This window comes from Heloderma suspectum, chromosome 4, assembly GCF_057233095.1.
Source record: "Heloderma suspectum isolate Gila_16-S chromosome 4, 16-S_ref, whole genome shotgun sequence".
Lineage (NCBI taxonomy): Eukaryota > Metazoa > Chordata > Lepidosauria > Squamata > Helodermatidae > Heloderma > Heloderma suspectum.
In genome coordinates this window covers 226,806,894-226,830,365 of record NC_139461.1, presented here as the reverse complement: position 1 = coordinate 226,830,365, position 23,472 = coordinate 226,806,894, and the positions used below count along the sequence as shown (strand labels likewise).

The 23,472-nt window shown below is 42.5% G+C and overlaps 1 protein-coding gene across 1 annotated transcript in view; it reads right to left on the bottom strand.

The window, feature by feature from the left end:
* Positions 1–23,472, bottom strand: part of SLC26A8 (solute carrier family 26 member 8) — a 52,450-nt gene that overhangs the window by 21,679 nt on the left and 7,299 nt on the right. The window contains exons 4-12 of the mRNA XM_084851644.1: positions 22,482–22,657; positions 19,327–19,491; positions 16,571–16,720; positions 15,052–15,134; positions 12,007–12,154; positions 8,446–8,559; positions 6,008–6,085; positions 4,585–4,680; positions 277–383 (exon numbers count right to left, since the gene is read on the bottom strand). Of these exons, the coding sequence (XP_084707770.1) occupies positions 277–383; positions 4,585–4,680; positions 6,008–6,085; positions 8,446–8,559; positions 12,007–12,154; positions 15,052–15,134; positions 16,571–16,720; positions 19,327–19,491; positions 22,482–22,657 (1,117 nt within the window). The remainder of the gene's footprint in view (positions 1–276; positions 384–4,584; positions 4,681–6,007; positions 6,086–8,445; positions 8,560–12,006; positions 12,155–15,051; positions 15,135–16,570; positions 16,721–19,326; positions 19,492–22,481; positions 22,658–23,472) is intronic.

Genomic DNA, 23,472 nt, shown 5'->3' with positions numbered 1-23,472 from the left:
ATTTAGAGGATATATAATTGGTATTACTACTACCACTACTACTACTACTACTACTACTACTACTACTACTACTACAATATCCTATTTAAGTTTTCACAACTGAAATCAAGAGACAGAGATCATCATAACCTGGTGGCTATTTTTTAAAAAAAATCATATTCATCACATTTTCCCTTTTCCTATAGAAATCATATTTTTGGGCACTTTTCTAAAACACTCCTGTAACAATAGAATTTCTTTCCTCCACACACATTCATCTGCAATAGGAGACAGTACCTGTGTGACCTGACACTTATTATGAAAAAGGCAAATCCCATAGCAATTCCCAAGCCAATATCCAGACCCAGACAGATTACAGCCAGAAAGGTCACAATCCAAATTCCCTTTAAGTAAAAAAAGAAAAGAAACAGGATCAATATTAGCTACTTAACAGGCACAAAACTGGAAATAAAATGAAGTACGGTGTGATGGGTGATGGGGAAGCATTTTTGACTTACAGAGAATGAAAAAGCTGAAGAATTTTTATATATAGATTTCAAGTCTAAGTTAAGAGTAGAGTCCTCAAACATGCTACATCATTTAACCCTGCAACCATATACATACTTTTGTTGTTGTTCAGTCGTTAAGTCGTGTCCGACTCTTCATGACCCCATGGACCATAGCACACCAGGCCTTCCTGTCCTCTGCTCTCTCCCGGAGTGTGCTGAAGTTCATATTCATTGCATCGGTGATGCTATCTAGCCATCTCATCCTCTCCCGTCCCCTTCTCCTTTTGCCTTCAATCCTTCCCAGCATCAGGGTCTTTTCCAGGGAGTTTTCTTTTCGCATTAGGTGGCCAAAATATTTGAGCTTCAGCTTCAGTATCTGTCCTTCCAATGAGCACTCAGGGTTGATTTCCTTCAGGATTGACTGATTTGACCTCCTTGCAGTCCAGGGGATTCATAAGAGTCTTCTCCAGCACCACAGTTCGAAAGCATCGATTCTTTGGCGCTCAGCCTTCCTTATAGTCCAGCTCTCACAGCCATACATTACTACTGGGAAAACCATAGCTTTGATTATACGGACCTTTGTCGGCAAGGTGATGTCTCTGCTTCTTACTATGCTGTCTAGGTTTGCCATAGCTTTCCTCCCAAGGAGCAAGCGTCTTTTAATTTCATGGCTACAGTCACCGTCTGCAGTGATCTTGGAGCCCAAGAAAATAAAATCTCTCACTGCTTCCATTTCTTCCCCTTCTATATGCCAGGACGTGATGGGGCCAGATGCCATGATTTTAGTTTTTTTAACGTTGAGTTTCAAACCAGCTTTTGCACTCTCCACTTTCACCCTCAACAAGAAGCTCTTTAGATCCTCTTCACTTTCTGCCATTAGGGTGGTATCGTCTGCGTATCTGAGGTTGTTGATAATTCTCCCAGCAATCTTAATTCCGACCTGTGATTCATCCAACCCAGCGTTTCTCATGATGTACTCTGCATATAAGTTAAATAAGCAGGGCGACAATATGCAGCCTTGTCGTACTCCTTTCCCAATTTTGAACCAATCAGTTGTTGCATGTTTTGTTCTTACTGTTGCTTCTTGACCCTCGTACAGGTTTCTCAGGAGACAGGTAAGGTGGTCTGGTACTCCCATCTCTTTCAGAATTTGCCAGAGTTTGTTGTGATCCACAATCAAAGGCTTTAGCGTAGTCAATGAAGCAGAAATAGACGTTTTTCTGGAATTCTCTTGCTTTCTCCATGATCCAGCGAATGTTGGCGATTTGATCTCTAGTTCTTCTGCCTCTTCGGAACCCAGCTTGTAGTTCTGGTAGTTCTCAGTTCACATACTGCTGAAGCCTCTGTAGGATTTTGAGCATAAGCTTGCTGGCATGTGAAATGAGCGCACTTGTATGGTAGTTTGAACACTCTTTGGCATTGCCCTTCTTTGGAATTGGAATGTAAACTGACCTTTTCCAGTCTTGTGGCCACTGTTGAGTGTTCCAAATTTGTTGGCATATTGACTGCAGCGCTTGAACAGCATCATCTTTTAGGATCTTAAATAGCTCAGTTGGAATACTGTCATCTCCACTAGCTTTGTTGTTAGTAATGCTTCCTAAGGCCCACTTGACTTCACTCTCTAGGATGTCCGGCTCAAGTTCAGTGAGCGCACTATCATGGCTATCAGGGACATTCAGATCTTTCCTGTATAGTTCTTCTGTGTATTCTTTCCCCCTCTTCTTAATCTCATCTGCTTCTGTTAGGTCCCTGCCTTCTTTGTTCTTTATCATGCCCATCTTTGCACAAAACGTTCCCTTGAGATCTCCAATTTTCTCGAAGAGATCTCTAGTCTTTCCCATTCTATTGTTTTCTTCAATTTCTTTGCATTGTTCATTTAAGAAGGCCTTCTTGTCTCTCCTTGCTATTCTCTGGAACTCTGCATTCAGTTGGGTATATCTTCCCCTTTCTCCCTTGCTTTTCGCATCCCTTCTTTCCTCAGCTACTTGTCAAGCCTCCTCAGACAGCCACTTTGCTTTGTTGCATTTCTTTGTTTTTGGGATGGATTGAGTTGCTGCCTCCTGAACAATGTTACGGACCTCCGTCCATAGTTCCTCAGGCACTCTGTCTATCAGGTCTAATCCCTGAAATCTATTCCTCACCTCCACTGTATATTCATCAGGGAAATGATTTAGGTCATACCTGAATGGTTTAGTAGTTTTCCCTATGTTCTTCAATTTAAGCCAAAATTTTGCAAGAAGCAGCTCATGATCTGAGCCACAGTCAGCTCCAGGTCTTGTTTTTACTGACTGTATAGAACTTCTCCATCTTTGGCTGCAAAGGACATAATCCATCTGATTTTGATATTGACCATCTGGTGATGTCCATGTGTAAAGTCGTCTCTTGTGCTGTTGGAAAAGAGTGTTTGCTATGATGAGCATGTTCTCTTGGCAAAACTCTATTAGCCTTTGTCCTGCTTCATTTTGTACACCAAGGCCATGCTTACCTGTTATCCCCGTGATTTCTTGACTTCCCACTTTAGCATTCCAATCTCCTATGATGAAAAGGACATCTTTTTTTGGTGTTAGTTCTAGAAGGTGTTGTAGGTCTTCATAGAACCGATCAACCTCAGCTTCTTCGGCCTCAGTGGTTGGGGCATAGACTTGAATTACTGTGATGTTGAATGGTTTGCCTTGGATTTGTACTGAGATCATCCTATCGTTTTTGAGATTGTACCCCAGTACTGCTTTTCCCACCCTTTTGTTGACTATGAGTGCTACTCCATTTCTTCTAAGGGATTCTTGCCCACAATAGTAGATATGATGGTCACCTGAATTAAATTCGCCCATGCCTGTCCATTTTAGTTCGCTGATTCCCAAGATGTCGATGTTCAGTCTTGCCATCTCATGTTTGACCACCTCCAGCTTACCTTGATTCATTGATCTGACATTCCAGGTTCCTAAACAATATTGTTCTTTACAGCATCGGATTTTCTTTTCACCACCAGACACATCCACAGCTGAGTGTCCTTTCGGCTTTGGCCCAGCTGCTTCACTCTTTCTAGTGCTACTTTGAAATACCCTCTGCTCTTCCCCAGTAGCATATTGGACACCTTCCGACCTGAGGGGCTCATCTTCCGGCGTCATATCTTTTAGCCTTGTGATACGTTCCATGGGGTTTTCTTGGCAAGAATATTGGAGTGGGCTGCCATTTCCTTCTCCAGTGGACCACATTTTGTCAGAACTCTCCGCCATGACCTGTCCGTCTTGGGTGGCCCTGCACGGCATAGCTTATGGCTTCACTGAGTTACGAAAGCCCCTTCGCCACAACAAGGCAGTGATCCATGAAGGGGATATAACACTTACCTGGGTGCAAATTCCATTGAACATAATAGGGCTTACTTCTGAGTAGACATGCATAGGATTGCAGTGGAAAATAACTTCTATGTGCTGTTCATAATGGCTCACTTCAGATATAATGATCCCAGTCTGATAAACCTTGACTTTGTATGGGAACCATGCCTGGGCCCACATGTTCTCTCCTCAACTCTTGCATTATGTCATCTTCCCCTCTTATACGCAGCTTCAGAAAGCTATCCTAGTTTCTCAAGCCCTAGGAAATCACATTTTCTTGACATTATAGCTAAACTGGGAAAGTGTGGTTTAAGGGCTCCCTCTAAACTAGAATATGAAACCAAGATCTGATGCTGGTTCAAAGCTTCATTTGGAGGGAGCATTTAAACCAGTTAATCAGTTTTGAAGTTGCTCTTTGACCCATTAAGAGAAACGTATGTATACCTATATGCCAAAAGGAGTTATTGTTGTAAGGGAAAATGTCACAGGGGGAAGAGTTAATCCCCGTTCCATGGCCCTAATCTGAAATGGGACATCCCAGTGGTGGTGGTGGTTGTTTTGCAAACATTTAGAGCTGGAACAGCTGATCATGGATCTCTTGTCATTTTGTGTAGTTTGATCCCAGGTCCCTTTGACTGCAGAGTCCAAAGATCTGCAGCTGTGGAGCTGCACTGACATTGCACCACCATTGTGCTGGTGTAACCTTGCTCTGCTACCCCACTTCATTTCTCTCTCTAGCCTTGTGTAGGTCATGTAACACTTACAAAATCATATTTATCTTGCCTCCACAAGAAAGGGACATCCATAAATTTTTCAAGAAAAGGGAACATGTTGACTAGTACAATTGCCGCCAAAACAGCCTGTGCAAATTAGAAAAAAATTGTTATCCTTTGCCAGTTATGGATAATAATAAGCTGTTAAAGTAAGAACTTGAAATACCTCAGTAAGAATGAACAGTTTTTGTGTAATTACCTAGGTTATATTGTTATATCTAATGTTACATAACTCTAGAGCTTCTACCATTATATTTACATATCATACTTCCCTGCCAAATACAACAACTTCCAACTACAATGCTCCTGAAAAGGCCCTGCATGTATACATAATACAATAGATATTGTATTATTGTATTATGTGATACAGGCATTTTGAAATCCATCTGTCAAAATAAAGAAAGAGCTTCTTTGTTTAATAGAAATAAAATAGAAATGAAGAGGAGCTTCTCCTCCTGAAAAGTTCAGCAGATGGACTTGGTGCACTGCAAAGCTTTTCCTACGTTAGTGTTAGATTTTACTACTAGCAGATGACTGTCAAAAGTTAATGGGCATCTCTCATCACCTTCAAAGATAGGAGACAGTGTTGCCACCAACCCAGCTCTGCCCAAGGAGGAAAGACAGTGCCACTCCAGGCATTACCCTAAAATGACAGTGCATAGTCATGCAATAACAAAGGGCATAATATAACAGTGCATGGCCTCTCCCCGACTCCACTAGGTTGTGTGGCCATGGATAAGGACTGGAAGATTGTTTCCTGCCAAGTCCCTGTGCAGCCTGTGACAGCATGGTCCCCTTCCCTCTCTAATATCTGCCTTGGATGAAGTCAAGCTGGAATTGCGGCCAGTTTCCCTCCACTTTGGGCCAAACACAGGCAGGAAGAATTCCATATCTCATCTGACTAGGCAGAGAGCTACCGGTGTATGTCTTTTGCCACCCACATCTATATCCTTCCACTCTTATCCTTCCAAGTAAGGGGAAGGGAGGAAAGCTGTGTACTGTAGATGCACAGTCTTCTCCGGTACAGCCTGCCTCTCTTTTTACTCCATTGTAGCCGTGCGGTACTAGCGAGAGGAAGGCTGGCCTTTCTCACTCGCATTAGTTCTCTCCGTCAGTTGACATGAAGGTTCAGGAAAGATTTCCTTTGAGTTGCTTCTCCTCACATCTAGAGCCCAACCCAGAGAGCTGTTAAAGGAAGCATTGAACAACGTCTAAGGAGTTTGTTTAATAGACATCGAATGAATGAATGAATGAATGAATGTGCTCCTCTGTTTCCCAGCCATGTTAGATGTTCCAGTGTTCATATGGCCAAGGGCTGGACTTTTTATAGAGAGCTATCTTCCAAACTGACATAACATAAATGTGTCCAATGACTGGCATCAATTTAGAGAGGTTCTATTTCACATTAACTTACATTAGGAAGGGACTGGAAGAAATAGCCCAATTTTAGCACAGCCACCAGCATTAAGGAAACTCCAATCAGAGCTGCAAGCTAATAAAAAATACTGCATTAGAAATTTGTTCTGGTACGGATCACTTTTTACTCCACTGCCAAGTTCCTTTTGTCATCCACAACAGTGCATCTTACTCTGAGTGTATTCAGAATGGTGTGTTCAATGGAGATTAACATGCTGAAATTTCAGTTTGTATCACATTGACAGATAACTTATTAATCTGATAGAAATATAAAAGGATACAGCATTAGATCTACAGCAGGAGTTTCATAAACAAAATTATTATGTGGCATCTTCACTTGTCACATTGGTAACCATTTTGTTTCGGGGCCAATTCAAGGTAGAACCTGGAACTAGGATATATGGAGGACCATCTCCTTCTATATGAACCTGCCTGTCAATTATGGTCATCTTCAGAGACACAGGGGTGGGGGCGTGGGGAATCTCCACGACAGCAGAATGAGAAGTGCACTGGAGCATTATCTGGATTTTCATGGAATTGGCTTTGGCTCGTCAGGGACACATGGAGCAAGAAAAGCTGAAATCCGATTTTCACAGGTCACACAGCACTTGAAAGGAACATACTTCTGTGTTTGGTGCGGGGAGTAGAACTGAACATCATCAAACTAGCAGGGGCGGCTCAACCAATGAGAGAGGCTTGTTTGTCACCCATCCCTAGGGTTCCCACTGCTACTACATTATTATGAATGGAGAGTAACTAATTCACAATTCTGGAAGCTAGAATCTGCACTAACAAGGCAGGTGAGATACTCGCTGCCCATGAGAGCACCCCACCAGCGCAAATAAGCCCCATTCCAGCAAACAGGGAATTAATCCTCCTTCCTTTCCCCAATGTATATACTTTTCAATGAAGAAGCCAAAATCTTGGATTCTCCAGTGCAGCATCTGAAGGCTTCCTATGAGAGCACCCCCAATTTCACCCCATTCCAGCAACCTGCCACAAGGTTATTGCTTACACACACACACACACATACACACACTCTCCCTTTCTCCTTCTCTGGGCACTTTCTCCCTGCTGACAATGACAGGCTCCAGAAACCTTGCCAGATCGCTACTGCAATAAAGCTCTTAGCATCAGAGAAGCAACTTTACATAACATCAAAGAAGAGACTTCACACAACATCGGAGATGTAATTTAACATAACAATGGACAAGCAAAGTAACACAAACATCAGAGAAGTGCATAATCACAGAAGCTAATTACTCCCGCTGGCAAAATGAGAGTGCAGGGTGATTCTGAAGGCTCTAAAGAGCGCTCTAGGGCTTTGATGTGTTGGAAAGGCAGGTGAGTTACTTTATCTAGGTTACCAAGGGCACAACCAGGTGAAAGACACACCCCTAGGAATGCCCCAATCATACCGAATTTAAAGCAGAGGGATGGGCACACTGCAGCTGAACTGCAGGGGAGCCAAATTAAAGAAAAACAATGGAGTAAAAGTACTCTGCAAAAATGTGGCTTCCCCACAGGTAAACTTCAAGGTAGCTGCAAAGTGGCCACGACGCCATGTGATGTCACAACTTTAAGCCACAGCAGCATTGGAGAAAACCTCCCATGTAGATGGACACCCTGATCCATGTTCTGCCACCAAGAGCAGTGTGGTTGGCAGGGAGACAAATCAGGGGCTTTTCAGTGGTGGCATCCCAATTATAGAAGATTAGATTGGTCTCTTATTTCCTGTCTTTTAGGTGGGCAGCTAAGTAATTTCTGTTCCTGTTGTGGAGTCATTTTAAATTGTTTTTATCTTGATCTGTTTTAATGCCCTCTGTTTTTTAATTGTAAGATTTTAAATGGTTTTAAACTGCTTTGTGGACCCCTTTTAGGGCTAAAAAGTGGTATATATGTGTGTGTTTTATAAATACAAATAAAGAATTTCTGTGAAGGGCTTCTAAACCTCAGAGAGCACAGTGGCTGCTACCCATAAATAATCACTCCACCCTTTACATTTATTCATATGACTGCACTCTCAAAAACAGCAAGAATCATTAATATAAGTAACAAAGGTAATGTCTGAATGGCTCCTAAGACACTAAAGAAACTAAAAGAAAATTTCAAACTACAGTGAAGCAGCTTTCAAGAAACCCCATGTTTCTAAGGGCTCACAAGACACTGATTGTTTGCATAATCACATTTATGTATTTGTCTATTTATATTAAAAATACATAAAATTCATACTCCATGTTTATACTCAATGAAATTCATACTCCATTTGAAATATGATTATGTTGAATCAACAAAAATGCTTTGAAGCTATTTTAGCTCCATATTGTGTAGAGGAAAAACTACATTTAATCCTAAATGAAGATCATTTAGGAACCTTCATTTAATCCTGAATGAAGATCTGAAATAATCAGTGGCTTTTAAAATCAACAAGCTCACCTGAGTTTTTCCACCTGTCTTCTCCTGAACAACGGTTGTAGACATAGCACAGCTGACAGCAAAATTTTTAAAAAGTGAACTGACGACATTGCATAGCCCAATTGCCATTAAATCCTGTACGTGATAAATCAAAATTAATCCCACTCAAATTACCATGATAAAAATACTCTTGAAGAATGCAGATATTAATTCTACAAGCAAACCTTAAATGACAGCAAACCTCAAAGCAACAAGTATGAGGAAAAGTATGAGTGGAGTGACTGCCGATAAATTATATTTATAAGGGAAGCAACCCTATCCTTCAACTCAGAAAGGATTACTTGATGAGATGGGAACACAAAATTAGGGACTCCAAGATGAGGAACCGTCCCACTTGCACAGCTACTCAATGCACACCATGGCGAGTTGCTGCACGCAAAAATCACCTCAGAGACCTCCTCCTCTTCCTCAGCTCTGAAGCCCCAGCTCAGGTCTCTTCCACCATGTGGAGACTAGAACCTCTCAGGGGGACTGAGCCTCCTTCCATGAAGGGGAATCAAGGACCTATAAACTGGATGGGAAGGTGTGTGTGGGAGCTACCCACCCCTGGACTATAGATAAACTGAAAAAGAGCAACCTAGGCCCGGTCCCCACGACAACAGAAGGAGAAGGGAAGAGTGGCTCACCCGTATTTTTGTAGGAGCTGTTTTTGGTCCAGGCAGGGCTCCACAAGGGTGTACATTGCACCATTCTAAGTGGCTTCACATAACTTACTTCCTGGTGGGTGGGTGGGTGGGGTTGGAATGAACATCATCTGAGTGGAAGGGCTGCTCAACCAATAAGAGAAGGTCCCCCCCTTCCAGGCTCCGTAAGGAAGGTGTGAAGTAGTTACTTCTCATTGTTCGCAGTTGTAAGATAAGCCTCCCAATGAGCCCAAAGCCTCATTGAACACAATACTTCTGAGTAGACATGCATATGTTTATGCTGGGAAAGGGGGTGGGGAGAACACAGGGATGGGAAACCAGCCCCCTTTCTAACCAAATAGTTAGAACCAATTTTCTAATCGATACTGTGCAGGATCTCTATAATGAAACTGTGAAGTAGTAACTTCCTAAGGCAATAAACCAAACAATGGAGAATCGGAGCCTCGAGATCATGCTTTACTGTACTTAGGGAATTGGGCTTCAAACTGTGCCATTTCAACTGAGAGAGATCTCTGTAAGTTCTGATGTGGGCATTCAGAGGGCAAGCCTCATTCAGCACAATGGGAGTTACTTCTGAGGAGACACTAATGAGTTTGTTGTGAGAAAGAGAGCAGTAAACACAAAGACAGAAACCAGCCCCCATTTTAACCCGCAGGATCTCTATAAGAAGGGTCAAAGTAGTTACTTCCTAAGGCAATAAACCAAACAATGGAGAATTGGAGCCTCGAGATCACACTTTACTGCACTTAGGGAACTGGGCTTTAAACTGTGCCATTTCAGTTGAGGGGGATCTCTGTAAGTTCTGATGTGGGCATTCAGGGGAGAAGGCTCATTGGCTACAACGGGAGTTCTACATAGACACTATTTGGTTTGTGCAGGGATGAGAAACACACAGGAAACACCCCTTGACCCAGTCATGGTGAAAGGCACACCCCTGGCCAGGGCTAGCATAATTGTGGGGATTGGGGCACACAGCAACTATAACGGAGAGAACCTGACTTGAAAATGGGTTTTCTCTGATAAACTCAGGGAGGCTGCTGGATGGCCACAACATCATGGATCCCTAACGACCTCAATATGCAGCCAGCTTGGAGTAAATGGCTTGTGGAGACCTCCCCCCACAGCTGAGGCACCTGAACTGTGCCACCCAGTGAAGTGGAATGAGGTATTTTCCCGCTGCCCTGATCATCTGAAGGATGCTGAGCTGCTTGGGATAATTGCACTTCCCTCAGCTTCAAAGCTTTGCCAGGAATGGCTGTGAGGTATTGCCCTTCAGAGAGGGCTGTGGGGCTGTTAAACAAACACAGATTTCTTGCCTCTCTCACCTTGCTTAGACTTTGGCATTATGAATCCTGCTTGTTTGCTTTTTAAAAAATTAAAAAGCTTTCCTCTTACTTATGTTAATCAAATTAGGGAATGGGAAAAAAAGAGCCTCTAAGGAGAACCCAGCTAGTTCAGTGGAGGCAGAACAAAAACGGGGAGGAGTATTCTCTCTCTTCCCAGTGGAAGTTCTAGAAATCTCTGGAAGCCTCCTGAAATGGATGGAGGAATCCATGTTATCCTCCCATGACCAAGAACTAGCCTTCAATAGACATCCGTCTTTTTTTTTCTCCCTGCTGAAACATAGAATGCTAGAATTATAATAGCCCGAATTGCTCTGCGTACCTCCACTTTATGGTAAAGTGGGTGGCTACAATGTACAAAGCAGCCCATTGTGGAACTCCTCAGACATATCTGTCATCATTTTCTTTCAGGCGCTATGTGAAAACTATCTTATTTTCCCAAGCTTTTGATGTAATTTTATTCATTTGGACTTCTTGCATTTATTTATATGATTTTTCTCTGCCGTGCTGTCCTTGAAGTCTTTCAGAATGAGTTTTAATTGCCTTATTGTAATAGTAGTTTTGATGGTGATCTAGGGACTAACATAGTCAAACAAACAAACAAACAAATAAACATGAGTGACTTATTTATTTCTATCATAAACATGTAATAGGACCCAGTGCAGACCTCAACTTCCTTGGAGACCAGGAATGGTTACAGATCTGCATCTTTTCCACAGTCATCCATCAAAATGACAGGAAATTATATTTAATCTTAATTGCTTTATTGTCCCAGAGCTCCCTAATCTTCTCAAAGATTCTATAGTAGTGTAGTGGATCCAGTGCTCACAGGGATGCAGCACAGACACTTCTTGATTAGCAGGGATGCTGATGTCATTTGCCACCCCCTCAGAATTCCCTTCCCTCTTAGCTGCAGTCCTCACAGTAGCTCTCTGTGTGTGTGTGTGTGTGTGTGTGTGTGTGTGTGTGTGTTGGGGCAGGGGATGAATTTTCTCAGCAACAGTGTACAGTTGTGAGTTATTCCTGTTGTAATACAAAGTATTTGGGGATGGGCTGGTCTTGAATGGGCAATGAAGACCCAATAGCTTTATTAAAGACCTGCTCCTAGTGGAGATGAAAATGCCTAGAATTGGTTTGTTGATATGGATCAACACAGCTGCCTGCATTTTTGGCTTGTCCTTGGGGGTGTGGCTATGGGGACTGTCATGATGAGTGTTTGCACTTCAAAATTTACTACTCCAGTGCCAGTGTGGCATAGTGGCGAGAGTGTTGGACTGGGAGCCGGGAGATCCGGATTCTCATCCCCACTCAGCCATGGAAGCTCACTGGGTGACTTTGGGCCAGTCAGACTCTCAGCCCAGCCTACCTCACAGGGTTGTTGTTGTGAGCATAAAATGGAGAGGAGTAGAATAATGTAAGCCTCCTTGGGTTCTTTGCAAGAGGAAAAAAGGTGGGATATAAATGAAACAAACAAACAAACAAATAAAACAAATACTCTACGACTGAGTTTCTGGAATGTGATGTTGAACTCTTACCTGGGTGTGTCTGAGGTGATAGTTGTGAATATTTGCATACTTCTTTCCCACAAAAATGAGAAGGAAATAGCTCACTATTGCCAGGGATGAAGCATGTAATACAATCTTGTCCAATTTTGAAAAGTCAGGTAATGAAGGGTGCAGAAACCTGGAATAAAAGAAATGTTTTGAGTCCCCCCTGTGTATTATATAAATAATGTCCTTGAGAACTCTGCTCAAGATAATGTCCTGTAGTTCCATTTATTTACAGGGTTACTGTTTTCTGTTTCAGCACAAACACCATGACCGTCAAGCAGATAGTAATGACTTGCTGAGCATGATCTGTTAGGCCCCACACAATGAATTATACATTTGTATTATTAGCCATCTTGGAAGTCTTTAGTGAAAGGTGTGATATGCATCTTAATAATAATAATAATAATAATAATAGGTAGATACATATACAACATCATTTTGGACAAGGACTAGCCCCTTCATCTGCCACACTAGTGTTACTAACTCCTGGTGAGAATGTATACATGAAGAAGCATCACAGTAATTAGGGCTTTTCATGAATACAGGCGGTGTGTGCACACAGCACTGTTTGCAAGGGCATAGAACATTTACATTGATCAGCAACCACTGCCATTACATTATGTAAGTGAGCATGCATGCTTACTTCAGGGAACTGTTGACAAGGATATGCTCTAGCCTATAATAATTCTAATTTACTAAATTGTACATTCAGGTATACCATTCAGGTATGACCTAAATCATATCCCTTATGAATATACAGTGGAGGTGAGGAATAGATTTCAGGGATTAGACCTGATAGACGGAGTGCCTGAGGAACTATGGACGGAGGTCCGTAACATTGTTCAGGAGGCAGCAACTCAATCCATCCCAAAGACAAAGAAATGCAACAAAGCAAAGTGGCTGTCTGATGAAGCTTTACAAGTAGCTGAGGAAAGAAGGGAAGCGAAAAGCAAGGGAGAAAGGGGAAGATATACCCAACTGAATGCAGAGTTCCAGAGAATAGCAAGGAGAGACAAGAAAGCCTTCTTAAATGAACAATGCAAAGAAATCGAGGAAAACAATAGAATGGGAAAGACTAGAGATCTCTTCAAGAAAATTGGAGATATCAAGGGAACGTTTTGTGCAAAGACGGGCATGATAAAGGACAAAGAAGGCAGGGACCTAACAGAAGCAGATGAGATTAAGAAGAGGTGGAAAGAATACACAGAAGAACTATACAGGAAAGATCTGAATGTCCCTGATAGCCATGATAGTGCGCTCACTGAACTTGAGCCGGACATCCTAGAGAGTGAAGTCAAGTGGGCCTTAGGAAGCATTACTAACAACAAAGCTAGCAGAGATGACAGTATTCCAGCTGAGCTATTTAAGATCCTAAAAGATGATGCTGTTCAAGTGCTGCAGTCAATATACCAACAAATTTGGAACACTCAACAGTGGCCACAAGACTGGAAAAGGTCAGTTTACATTCCAATTCCAAAGAAGGGCAATGCCAAAGAGTGTTCAAACTACCGTACAATTGCGCTCATTTCACATGCCAGCAAGGTTATGCTCAAAATCCTACAAGCTAGGCTTCAGCAGTATGCAAACCGAGAACTACCGGAAGTACAAGCTGGGTTTTGAAGAGATCAAATCGCCAACATTCGCTGGATCATGGAGAAAGCAAGAGAATTCCAGAAAAACGTCTATTTCTGCTTTATTGACTACACTAAAGCCTTTGATTGTGGATCGCAACAAACTGTGGCAAATTCTGAAAGAGATGGGAGTACCAGACCACCTTACCTGTCTCCTGAGAAACCTGTACGAGGGTCAAGAAGCAACAGTAAGAACCGGACATGGAACAACCGATTGGTTCCAAATTGGGAAAGGAGTATGACAAGGCTGCATATTGTCACCCTGCTTATTTAACTTATATGCAGAGTACATCATGAGAAACGCTGGGTTGGATGAATCACAGGTCGGAATTAAGATTGCCGGGAGAATTATCAACAACCTCAGATATGCAGATGATGATACCACCCTAATGGCAGAAAGCGAAGAGGATCTAAAGAGCTTCTTGTTGAGGGTGAAAGTGGAGAGTGCAAAAGCTGGTTTGAAACTCAACATTAAAAAACGAAGATCATGGCATCTGGCCCCATCACTTCCTGGCATATAGAAGGGGAAGAAATGGAAGCAGTGAGAGATTTTATTTTCTTGGGCTCCAAGATCACCGCAGTCAGTGACTGTAGCCATGAAATTAAAAGACGCTTGCTCCTTGGGAGGAAAGCTATGGCAAACCTAGACAGCATAGTAAGAAGCAGAGACACCACCTTGCCGACAAAGTTTCGTATAATCAAAGCTATGGTTTTCCCAGTAGCAACGTATGGCTGTGAGAGCTGGACTATAAGGAAGGCTGAGTGCCAAAGAATCGATGCTTTCGAACTGTGGTGCTGGAGAAGACTCTTACGCGTCCCCTGGACTGCAAGGAGGTCAAATCAGTCAATCCTAAAGGAAATCAACCCTGAGTGCTCATTGGAAGGACAGATACTGAAGCTGAAGCTCAAATATTTTGGCCACCTAATGCGAAGAGAAAACTCCCTGCAAAAGATCCTGATGCTGGGAAAGATTGAAGGCAAATGGAGAAGGGGACAGCAGAGGATGAGATGGCTAGATAGCATCACCGATGCAATGAATAAGGACTTCAGCACACTCCGGGAGAGAGCGGAGGACAGGAAGGCCTGGCGTGCTATAGTCCATGGGGTCACGAAGAATCGGACACGACTGAACGACTGAACAACAACTAAATTGTGTTTTAGTGAGCGCTAGCTGGATGTCAACATGGGCTGACTGAAGAACCTGGCAAACAAGCACTAAGAGGTTTGTAAGAAAAGAACCTCAAGCCATTGCTTTGGCAGGTGTCTTTTGGACTGGAATTCCAAAACTAGAGGACTGATCCTGAAAAAGAAAACATCTTTACATAGTTCTGCCAAATCACAAGTGAAATTTTAGGCAGCAGTATTTAGTGAAGTGATATATTTGCTGTGGATTACCAACCTGTCAGGGGCCATTGCAAACACTCCTTTGCTGGATTCAGCATACAGACGTGTTTGGCTAGAAAGTATGGTAAATACAATAATCTGTAAAAGAAAACAGGGAATTATCCAACAGATTATAAGTTATTTGAGCCAAAGACTAATTGTCTGTCTGCTATGGAGCAGGTAACTGTCTATTCTGGCCAGAGGGAAGAGAACTGCAACATAGGGTGGCATAAAGGCAGGGCAGGTCAGGTCATGGCAGGTAGGTTTTATCATGCCTGGTAAAATCACTCTCCCCTCCCCACCGGCACACAACAGTTGGCATTATGAAAAAAGCACCCATCTGTACCAATGGACACTTTTTTCCCTAATGCCAATTGCTGTATTTGGGGGCAGTGCTTTGCAAGTTGCCCCTATATCACAGCTGGGAAGGGAACATTTTTTTTACAGAGAGTGTTTCCTTGTGAGAAGAGTGTCCTGGAGACATGGTGTTTTTGTTACTGGCTGAATGAAGTTTGGCCTTGGACTAACTACTGGCCTATTTGGGATTCTGCTTGCTGGGTGCTTTGTAAATTTATAATGTGATAACACAGTTGAACATTTGATATACATATTATGCACACAATTCTAAACTTCTCTTTATAGTCTTTATAAATATACAGGCTGAATATTGGGTAGCAGACATACAACCAGACACACAGTGCTAGTGTTTAAAGCAGCATCAGTTCCCCCAGAAGCAAACAGCATGTCTCTCCCCACGCCACTCCTTCTTGTCACCTAGATGCAAAAGCTCAGATTTCTGACTCCATTCAACTCACAAAATGTTTCTCTGCAGCATCAGCCCACACTGTTCAGCAGGTGGGGTGTTGTTCATGAGCTTGTAGCTACCAGCCATCAAAGGGAATGATCACTGAAGCAAGCATCCTTTAGTTCTCAGAGCACATCAAAGAAGCTTTTCAGTTTTTGAGATTTTTTAAATGGCTACATATTTAAAGAGGATGCTTACAGGAGTTTGAAAAGCTCTCTTGAAATTCTAATATCAGGTTCAGAATTTTGACTCTGCTTCAGACAACTATGACTATAAGTGGGACTACACTGGTACCATTTACTGAAGCCCTGCTCAGGGTGCCCCCAGACTTGTTGACTGTTTTTTTTTTTTAACCTTTCTGGGGAATTTGCGCAAGTTTGCATCATTGCAAGTGGACTGAACTTCTCGTACGTCCCTAAAAAAAATACGATTCCAGCAATGAGCGGATGATGGAAAGAAAGATGGCTGACAATCCACGAAATGCAGACAGAACGGATTTAACAAAAACTGTACATCCCTATTATGCTATCACCCTGCCTCATTCACGGAGATTCTTTCCTCTGTACCAAACCCTAAAAACAACACAAATTTTGAAGAATACTGTTCTATGGACCAGTTCTATGCTTAAAGCATAGAACTGGTCCACTTCATTTAAGTGATTTTTCTTCAAATGAGAACACTGTCTGTGGTACATAAATATAATTTTATTTGAAGAATGTATGATACCTACCAAAAAAAGCTCCATAGGAAACTCAACAGGATAGTGTTTATAAGTGATCTTAATGCATTTACTGACCCTCAGCATTAGCAAAGAAAGCAAGAACAGCAGTATACTGGTGGAATTAGCTTTTGGAAGACCCATGCAGTAATATATCAAGTTCTGAAAAGAAAAATACCAACAAAAATTTTCAGAAGCTGTTTATTTTTACTCACCACAGCATGAAGATGGTCTTGCATTTTAGTCCTAGAGTTTCTGCTTCAGAAATCAGTTCAGTAGAGTGGAAAGCACTTAACACAAACAGGCAGGCAGGCAGGCACACACACACACACACACACACACACTGTGGTGTAGTGGCAAGAGTGTTGGACAAGGTGCTGGGAGACCTGGGTTCTAGTCCCCACTCAGCCATGAAAGCTCACTGGGTGACTTTGGGCCAGTCACAGACTCTCAGCCCAACCCACCTCACAGGGTTGTTGTTGTGAGGATAAAATTGAGAGGAGGAGGATAATGTAAGCTGCCTTGGGTTCCTTGCGAGAGGAAGAAAGGTGGGGTATAAATGCAATAAATAAATAAATAAATAAATAAATAAATAAATAAAACTATATAATTATATGTTTCTGTATATTAAAGCAGAAGAGATTTGTATGAATTGTCCAAATGTGTCACAACAGTGTTACTATACCACACAAAGACAAATGACCTTAGAGAATTATAGCTTGATCCTATGCACATTTACTCAGAAATAAGTCCCTCCGTGTTCAAGGGGTTTGTTTTGTCCCCAGGTACGTGGGCAGACAATTGCAGCCAAACACTACATTCCTTTGGTCCATGAATGGTGGCCACCCCTATACCAGTTGTAATCCAGTTGGGATCCTTTGCTCCTCTAGTGGCAAAGTAAACATCTTAATATTTGCATTTGAAAGAAAAGTTAATACAGGAATAATCAGTCACTCGAAGAGTCCTTGGCAACTGGGTTGCCATCACCTACCAGTCATGATAACGCCTCCCTGACACACGCACTCACTCACACACACGCATTATCCATGCATACAAGGCACCAAACCACACATGGCAATGGAAGAACACTGACATAACACGATGTAACTCATTCCATACCTGCCCCCACATACCATGCGTAAGCAGGCTTCAAAGAAAAGCCCAGCACGTCTCTCCCACTGGAACCTTCCATAGCTCAGTCTTTAGGAAGTTTGCAGTAGAATCCCCAGGTTGCAGATGGCAGTGGTGCCAATGGTTCCCCACACACAATATTCATAGAACTGCACACAACAGGTCTGCACTGGTGCCTGTGCAATGGGAACAAGCATTTTTCAAGGGAGCTACATAGACGAGGAAGCATGGATGGTACGAGAGCAACACTGTGGCTTAGCCTGTCACTCAGTGGGACAGAAGCTAAAATGGCAAACAGAAGATGTAGACCTGACCCCATTCCTGGGAGATGATAAGGCAACGTCTACAAGGTGAAGCCTCCCATTTGAGTGCCCTCTTGATAATAACGGTATTTATCATTTGTTGGTTTGTTACTTTTACATCCCACCTGTCCTCCAAGGAGCTCAAGGTCTGTCCCCCCATTTTATCCTCATGACAACCCTATGAGGTAGGTTAGGCTGAGAGCTGGTGACTGGCTCAAGGTCACCAATCAAGCTTCATGTTGAGTTCAGATTTAAACCAGGTCTCCCCAGTCCCACACTGGCTCTTCCTAGCATGTGACACACCATTTCCTGCCTTTTAGCTCCAAACAAGAGGTGCAGGAAGCATTGTACACTGCACACATGGCTGGATGCAAAACGCACCATCAACAACCACATGTTCATGCCTACCCAGATACTGTTTGCACATGCATAGGGAGTGTACAGACAGCCTAGTGAACATATGTAGGGGAGCAGGGCCTACCACTGCAAACCACCCCTCCACCATAAGTTCATTCTACATGCTTCAAACAACTGCATACAGCTAAATTTAAAAGCAGTGTAATGTAAAAACTCAGTAGAGCCAATGTTTTTTTCCCCAGTGTGGTAGAATGACATAAGATATATTTAAAAGGCTAATAGTTGGCATGCATTTCTATGCCAGTTAGAAAAGGGGAACCCAGACTCCCACAGTGTGGGGAGGTAGCAGGTCAGGATTCTCATTCTGGGTTCACAGCCCACAGGTGAAGCAGAAGCTGTGTGTATGAATGGTACAGCACTTGTATCCATGTAGTCCCCTCCCCACTTCATTATAAAAGGGCATTCCAGCTATTGGAGCCACCCCTGTAGGCTAGACTTCCCTAACCTGGTGCCCTCCAGAAGTTTTGGACATCAACTCCCATCAACTCCCATCAGCCCTAGCCAGCCTGGCCAGTGGTCAGGAATGCTGGGAGTTGTAGTCCAAAACATCTGGAGGGCACTAGGTTGGAGACAGCTGCTGTAGGCTGTGGGTTAGAAAGGATAGCTGAATGCATGCTTTTCTGTGGAAGGTCCCCTGATCCACCTCATTCTGCCTGCAGCCCAGAAGCAACAGCAGAACCCATTTAACTATCAGTTCCCCTCTCTCTAGATGAGCTTGGCAGAACCATACATCTATTAACAATGGAGCAGATAAGCAGGGCAACAATACGTTCATTGCCAACAGTGCCAATCCATTTGCAAGCCGAAGACACTTTTTAAACTCGACTTACAATCCTCCCTTTGCAACTTCTTAAGCTGACCTCCACCTCCCCAGCCAAGAAACAGGAATGGCTTTGCATGGAGGCTGGATTTACTCACATAAAAAAATGCCAAAGGGCCGGAATGAAAGTCAATTACAATTCCAAAGATGAAGGAGAGCTGGGATATAATAACATGCAATGCAGCTGCCGTAAGGTAAGCGTTCATGAGACTTTCCGATACATATGTTGTGACAAATCCCAAGCCGAGAAAGACTAAAAGCAGCTAAAAGGAAGACATGAGAGAGTAAAAATAAGAAAATTGGAGCTTTAAGCCTAAGTCATAAACCCTTACTCCCCACAATATGGCTTCACTTATGGAAAGTTGCCATATTGCGTGGTTGGTGTTCGAAGAAGCTAGGCTTCCTCTCTGGAGTCGATGTTGCATGTTCTGCAAATAGGGAAGTCTCCAAAATTTGAATCTCCAAATTAATCTCATGAATCTCCAAAAGTGTAATGTCATCCATGTTCAGACAGAAAAAAGGTTACAACTCCCAGCATGCCCCAGCCAGCATGGGGCATGCTGGGAGCTGTAGGGCTTTTTTCTGTCTAAACATGCATAGGATTGCACTCTAAATGAGTCAAATCTTCAAATGTCTGAGTTAAGCCTATGGCCACACTTTCCACCTCACTCCTCCTAAAGTCTGATCCCATTTCCTCCTCTCCCATGATCCTAATCCCCAGCCCCAACCTTTCCCCCTCCCTTTTACTCCCTGATCTCATATACCTCCCATGCTGCTCTGAACCCCAGCCCTAAAGCAGAGTGCATGAGGAAGAATAATAGATTATGTTCTAAAAGGTGAGGGGAACGTTTTCATAAAGCTTAGCAACTTTTTCTTTTTTACAGTGGTATCAAAATCAGAGATGAAAATGGCACCTAAAAGTGTTTAAGATTGACATAAAAATAAAGGACCAAACTATGTATAGAGAGGAATATAGTAAGGAATTTTCATGCCTAAGAAAAGGAAGAACAGATTATGAAGGAAACTGTAGCCTTTGTGAGTTGAGGGTTACTTTATTAAACTCACAGCACAATCCTGTACATACTTATTCAAAAGTAAGCCCCACTGTGTTCAGTGGTGCTTGCTCTCAGGAAAGTGTGCGTAAGACTGGACTTTTTAAAGTACATAATTGTCTTAATTTTCATTTAGTCTTTGGATTCAAATATGCAATACATGGAAAAGCATCTAAGAAAACACAACCATTTGTTTCCTTTGTATAAATCAACTTTGAAAGGGGGTGATTTGGGCTTTCTTCACATGGAGGTTTTATCCTGTGATTGAGATTGCGCCTTCACGGAAGTTTGCGGGCTCTTTACACAATGCCATGATCATTCAAGGCGTCTCCTGCACTAAATGCCCTTTGTTCCATTATTAAATAGATCACAGATAATGAGCTATCAAATTACCCCATTGTGTTCTGCTTCAGTTTCCTTTGTGAAAAGAGTAAAAGCGGCAAGAAGAGGAGTGAGATCAATGAAAGATAATGGAAGTCTCAGATGTGGGGAGAAGGGGGGGGTGAAGGGGCTGGGGGAAAAGGAAGCATGTGAAAAGGGGAGTTGTTGTGATCCTGCATTTAAAACGGAAGCAGAAAGGTCCATTTTAAATGCAGGATTTTAGGCTGGTGTAGAGATGCCCTTGGAATGGGAAATTGGGGTGGGGGGCTCTCAACCTTTTCCCAACCCACCACATGATTGCAATAATTAGCAAATAATCTCCATAATATGCAAATCATGGCCCCCAGATTTGAGGAACTTGAATATGGCAGCAGTATACTTATATGATCTTAAAAGCAATTACTCTCCACTAGAAATCTGAACCCAAATACATGGTTGGTTAGGTCAAAGCAGTGACGTAAGTTTTCCAGAAAAATAATTAACTGGAACTTTTCCTGAAAACTTTTCTGGGAATATTTCCATTGCCCTAAATCTACCAGGATCTTGCTTAGCATGTTTGTTTGACTCTACAGCCCCTTAAATTTGTGATGTCAATTTTATATGCTGTATAAATATCTCAGAAGTTTTTCCAGTAGTCAAAGGTATTTGAACTGAAGTAGTTGATTAGGAATAAATAAACAAACAAATCACATTTAATATTGATAAAATGATCCAATCCCAGAATGGCAGAGGTATATTTTTCCCCTTCTCCATTCCCGCCCTCCCCAGTTTAGAGCTGGTCTAAATTCCCATCTGTGTTGGGGGCTGAGAGGACTATGGATCCTTTGGATCCAGGGCTGCTCTCTCCATGCCCACTGCCACACCGCCAACACACCTCTCCCCCCCACCCACTCTACAAGGTCCGAGTTTGAACCTTGTAGAGGAAGCTCCCATGGAAACCTCTATGGTGGCTGGGAATGGCCAGGAAGGTTGGTCTGAAGTCAGAGAAAACCGTCCAAGGTCAGAAGTTTGTCTAATACCTCAGAGAGGTTCCCCCCCCCAATCAATCCTATGGCCCCAGGAAGGCATCCCCAGGGTCATAGGATTGCTCTCTAAATGTCATATTCAGATGCAATCAAGGTTTTACTTGGGAATGAACTTTATTGGAATACATGTGAATATTTTAAGACACAATGATTCAATAGCTTATAGTCCCTTTACATTGTAGACATTTTAAGGGGAAAAATGAAGGCACTGAAAACCGTTCACTAAATTTAGCACGCTCAAAGAGGTGAGTATGAGATATATACATTTTTCTGGGGTACTATAAATCCTCTTCTCATGTCCTGTCCATATGTTCAATCAATGTAGGGCATCACAATCACACTATTTGCTGCCGCATGCTCAGTGGAATATGAGAAGCAGCTCTACATCTATACACAACAGAATGCCAGTCTATTGGAATGCCAGTCATGGCAAGCCTCTCGATCACAACTCCAAGACAGGAACACAAGTCACGGCAAGCCTCCCAATCACAACTCCAGAACATTACAGCCTCTTTTCATCTGATGAAACATGTGGATGGAACATGGGAAGAGGATTATAGTTATCTGAAAAGAGTAAGAGCTTTGAATCTGTCACATTTACTAGTATTGAATCCATTCATTATGTTACTCATTAATTTTTATGAAACTATTTTAAGAAATGGAACATTTTCCACAGGGGGAAAAAAACAGTTTCAATAAGATTCCACAGAAAATGTTCCATTCTGCATCACTGATTCAGTTCAGGATTCTTTAAAAGCACAATAATAAGAAATTAAAACCAAGTGCATTTCCTACCTGAATAATCCCAACCAAAAATGTTGTAGATGCAGTATAAGTTAATGCTTCCATGTAATTCTTCATAAAAGTTTCATCAGAGAAGTTGGCCAGACTGGCATTACCTGGCAATCTAATGTTGAGATTAAGTGTGTTCTGAAAGTTTGCCACCATTGCATTCAGAATGCTGAAAGAACCTGTTGCCAGAAGAAGAAGAAAAAAAACCTAAAGATAAAGCTAACAGCAATTCCAACCACTAGTTTCATTATTTATTACATTTATCTTATACCTCACCTTTCCACCAAGGTGCTCAAGCTGTCAGATATCTTTCAAGATGTGTCACAGAAGGAATAGACTAGACAGCCAGTCTGTACCTATTGTGCATAGCTGCCCTGGGCTGCCAAGAGACCAGTGGTGCCATGGAGTCATGGGGCTCACAGGGGTTGAAGCACTGGGACTTTTTGATTAGCAGGGATGATGATGTCATCTGCCACCCCCTCCGATTTCTCTCTTCTCTCTGAGTTTAGCTGCACTAGCTGGAGGGAAATGGATTTTCTCAGCACCAATATAATATTGTTAGCTATCCCTGTTGTAATGCAAAGTATTTTGGATGGTGCAGTCCTGAATAGGCAACTAAGACTCATTAGCTTCACAAAAGGCCTGCTTCTGATGGAGATAAAAACTTTTAGAACTGGTTTGCTGTCTTTGAGATCAACTGTTTCTCCCTGGTACTCAGAAAAGAAACTCCTGGAAGATCTTGAGCTGGTCGTCTTATGCTCTTTGGGGTCATGCTGTGTCCCCCTCTTTCCCTTTCTCATGCAATCTCAGGACTCTCCAGTGAAAGTCAACATGCTAACCACTACACTGCCTTTGCCAGCTCTCTCTTCTATGACCATCAGCTGATAAATGGGCTTTTATGTGATGTACTGCTGACCTTTTGTGTGTGTGTGTGTGTGCGTGTGTGCGTGAGTGTGTGAATACACACACATATCTATAGATATAGATCAACACA